This window comes from Saprolegnia diclina, assembly GCF_000281045.1.
Source record: "Saprolegnia diclina VS20 unplaced genomic scaffold supercont1.54, whole genome shotgun sequence".
NCBI classification, from domain to species: Eukaryota; Oomycota; class Saprolegniomycetes; order Saprolegniales; family Saprolegniaceae; genus Saprolegnia; species Saprolegnia diclina.
The window spans coordinates 299754-302213 of NW_008246121.1; the positions used below are offsets into that span (position 1 = coordinate 299754).

The 2460-nt window shown below is 56.4% G+C and overlaps 1 protein-coding gene across 1 annotated transcript; it reads right to left on the reverse strand.

Moving 5' to 3' along the window:
• Positions 1-571: 571 nt before the first annotated feature.
• Positions 572-1842, reverse strand: SDRG_12989 (hypothetical protein). Its single transcript, XM_008619072.1, has one exon. It carries the CDS (start codon positions 1824-1826, stop codon positions 645-647), a length of 1182 nt encoding a protein of 393 aa, XP_008617294.1. The 5' UTR covers positions 1827-1842; the 3' UTR covers positions 572-644.
• Between the last annotated feature and the right edge of the window lie 618 nt (positions 1843-2460).

Below are 2460 nucleotides of genomic sequence, written 5' to 3' on the forward strand. Positions count from 1 at the left end.
CAGGAAGAGCGTTTGGAGCAGGCTGTTGAGGTAGCAGGTCGCGCCGGTGCTGCGCAGGCCGCGGTACCTCGGAGCTGGCGTCATGGTCGGCGCTGGCTGCAATGCGCTCATGCCGGCGTCGTCTTGCGACTTTGTCATGACGTGACAAGTGTCGGTGGTCCTGGGTTCGGACTTGGTGACTGCGCTGGTTGTTGGCGCGACCACCTGGCAGAACGTGAATGATGGTCGGAGTCAATTGCATTCTATTTTTGTGTTAAGCATACAAATGTTAAGAGGTTATTTACGGCCAGGAGATTGGCAAGAGTGTTGCTCTTTTGTCCGGATAACGTTTGACCACCGTTGCTTGCGAGCTGCGGCTAGGAGTGGTTCTTGGATAGCACTACTGCAAGAACAATATTGACAGTGTTGCCACTGTATATATACACTGCACAACAGACTTTGACCAAAGAAGCCTCCAACCAGGTCGAGACGAGGGGCGCCGATGGATCGTTTGTCCGGATAACGTTTGACCACCGTTGCTTGCGAACATGTTGCGAGCTTGGGCGAGGCGCGGTTGCTGGATAGGACAGCACACAAAGTTCAACGACTTTTCTAGTTAGCAACACGGGATCAAAAGCATCGCCGTGTCTGTCTACTAGTCGACTTCAAATTTTTTTCCGCTGGGATAAATCCACTCGAAATACTTGGGGCGTGAGCGCCATGGCCCAGCCCAGCTGCGGGACGATCGTGTTGTTGTCTTGGATCGCATACGCCATGTGGCCCGCCAGCATGATCGCGTTTGTCTTGACGCCGATTTCATCAATCTCGACGTCGACCGTGCCGTAACCCGGTGGCAGGGCGTCCGCCGCAATGATCGGGTACAGCGACGTCTTGCCGGAACTGGTCGTACGCTCATCGCCCTGCCATCGACCTTGTTTGTTAAAGACGGCAAAGACGCTCATCCAGCCACTCACATAGCGTTGACCGCAGCCTTGGTACGTGCTGTGGTAGATGGTTTGCCAAAACGCAGTGTCGGGCTCGCCACGGGCCGCCGCCACAAACTGATCGAGGACGCCGCTGAGAAGGTTGACCCACGTCTGCATACGGTCGCCATACGCCCGAAAGTGCTCGATGCGCGACCGAATTTGCTGCCAGTCGTCCACCGAGCCACGGAGCGTCACCGTTGGAATCCCACAAGAGATGAGAATCTTGTAGTCGAAGAACTTTTTCATCGTGGCCATGGTCAGAATGCTCGCCGTGATGCGATCGTGGAGCGTGGTCGTCGTAAAGTTGGGCAGCAAGACGTCGGCGAGCGTCGGGTCCACCAAGTGCGCGCGCATCTCGTCGATCATCATATTCGCACACAAGCCAAAGTCGATCGTGTCGACCCTGCCGCCATCCAATAAAACCTGGAGCTCGATCTTGCCTTTGCGGTGCTTGACGAGCTGCGACCGAAGCTCTTCGCTGCTACCGTCGACGTACAGAGCAAACTGGCTCATGAGCGCCAGCCAAATGTCGTCGGGCCGCAGCACCAAGTGGAGGTGCTGGGCGTACGCCATGCCGACGCCATCGAGAAAGCCCGCCGTCGACGGAACGAATGGCATCGTGAGCGGCGATTGCTGGTGCACGCGGCGACAGCCAGCATTGACGTACTCGGGCAGTTGGTCGATCGCGTTCGCGCTGTCGTGGAGCACAGCGCCGGAGAAGTTGGCCGGCGTCACAGACGAGACGGCAAAGGTAATGCTGCTTGACGCTGGCAGAGGCGCCGTTGGCTGCCACAGAAGCACATAGGCAACGACAAGTACGGCGACCGCAACGTGGTGCGTCGGACGGTCTACGGCTCCCATGCCAGCGAAATTGCGTTTGGAGCAGGATTCGATTCGATTTTTTATCCGGACGATGGTGGATTGGTTCTTTTTCCGGATCATCGACCAGGAGCTTCAACACCACTTTGCTCCACGATTCGAAATGTGAAATCAAACGACTGCAGTACCTACTACTACTAGTACTGTACTGTAGTTGCTACCTTACGACGAGCAACTCGTCGTCAGGGACGAGCGGAAGCAAGGCGCCGATCTTGCAGGCGTGGCGTTGGGTCAACACGGAAAATCTACCCCTGAGCAATCCTGGTCGTCCTTTACTCGATATACTTACGACGTGAATCTACGACAGTAACCTCGATCGGCAACGAACGAGCGCTGTTGTTGCAGGTGTGCACGTGGTCGCCTCGATGGACGCAGTCGTGACGGTGATGGCCGACCACCCGACGTCGACCATGTTGCTTGTTGCATCTGATCTTGTGCAAACGATTGGTATTGACGACGTAACAAAAGCTGCAGCGATGTTTGAAGGGCAAGTACTCTCGCCATCAGCGTGTCCTTGGGCGGCGCGCGCAACGGTTTTGGTCGACCACCCAACGCCGACGATTCGGTTGGTCGTGTCGCTCGCATCGTCGATGCGTGCTTGAAGCGCGACGTATTC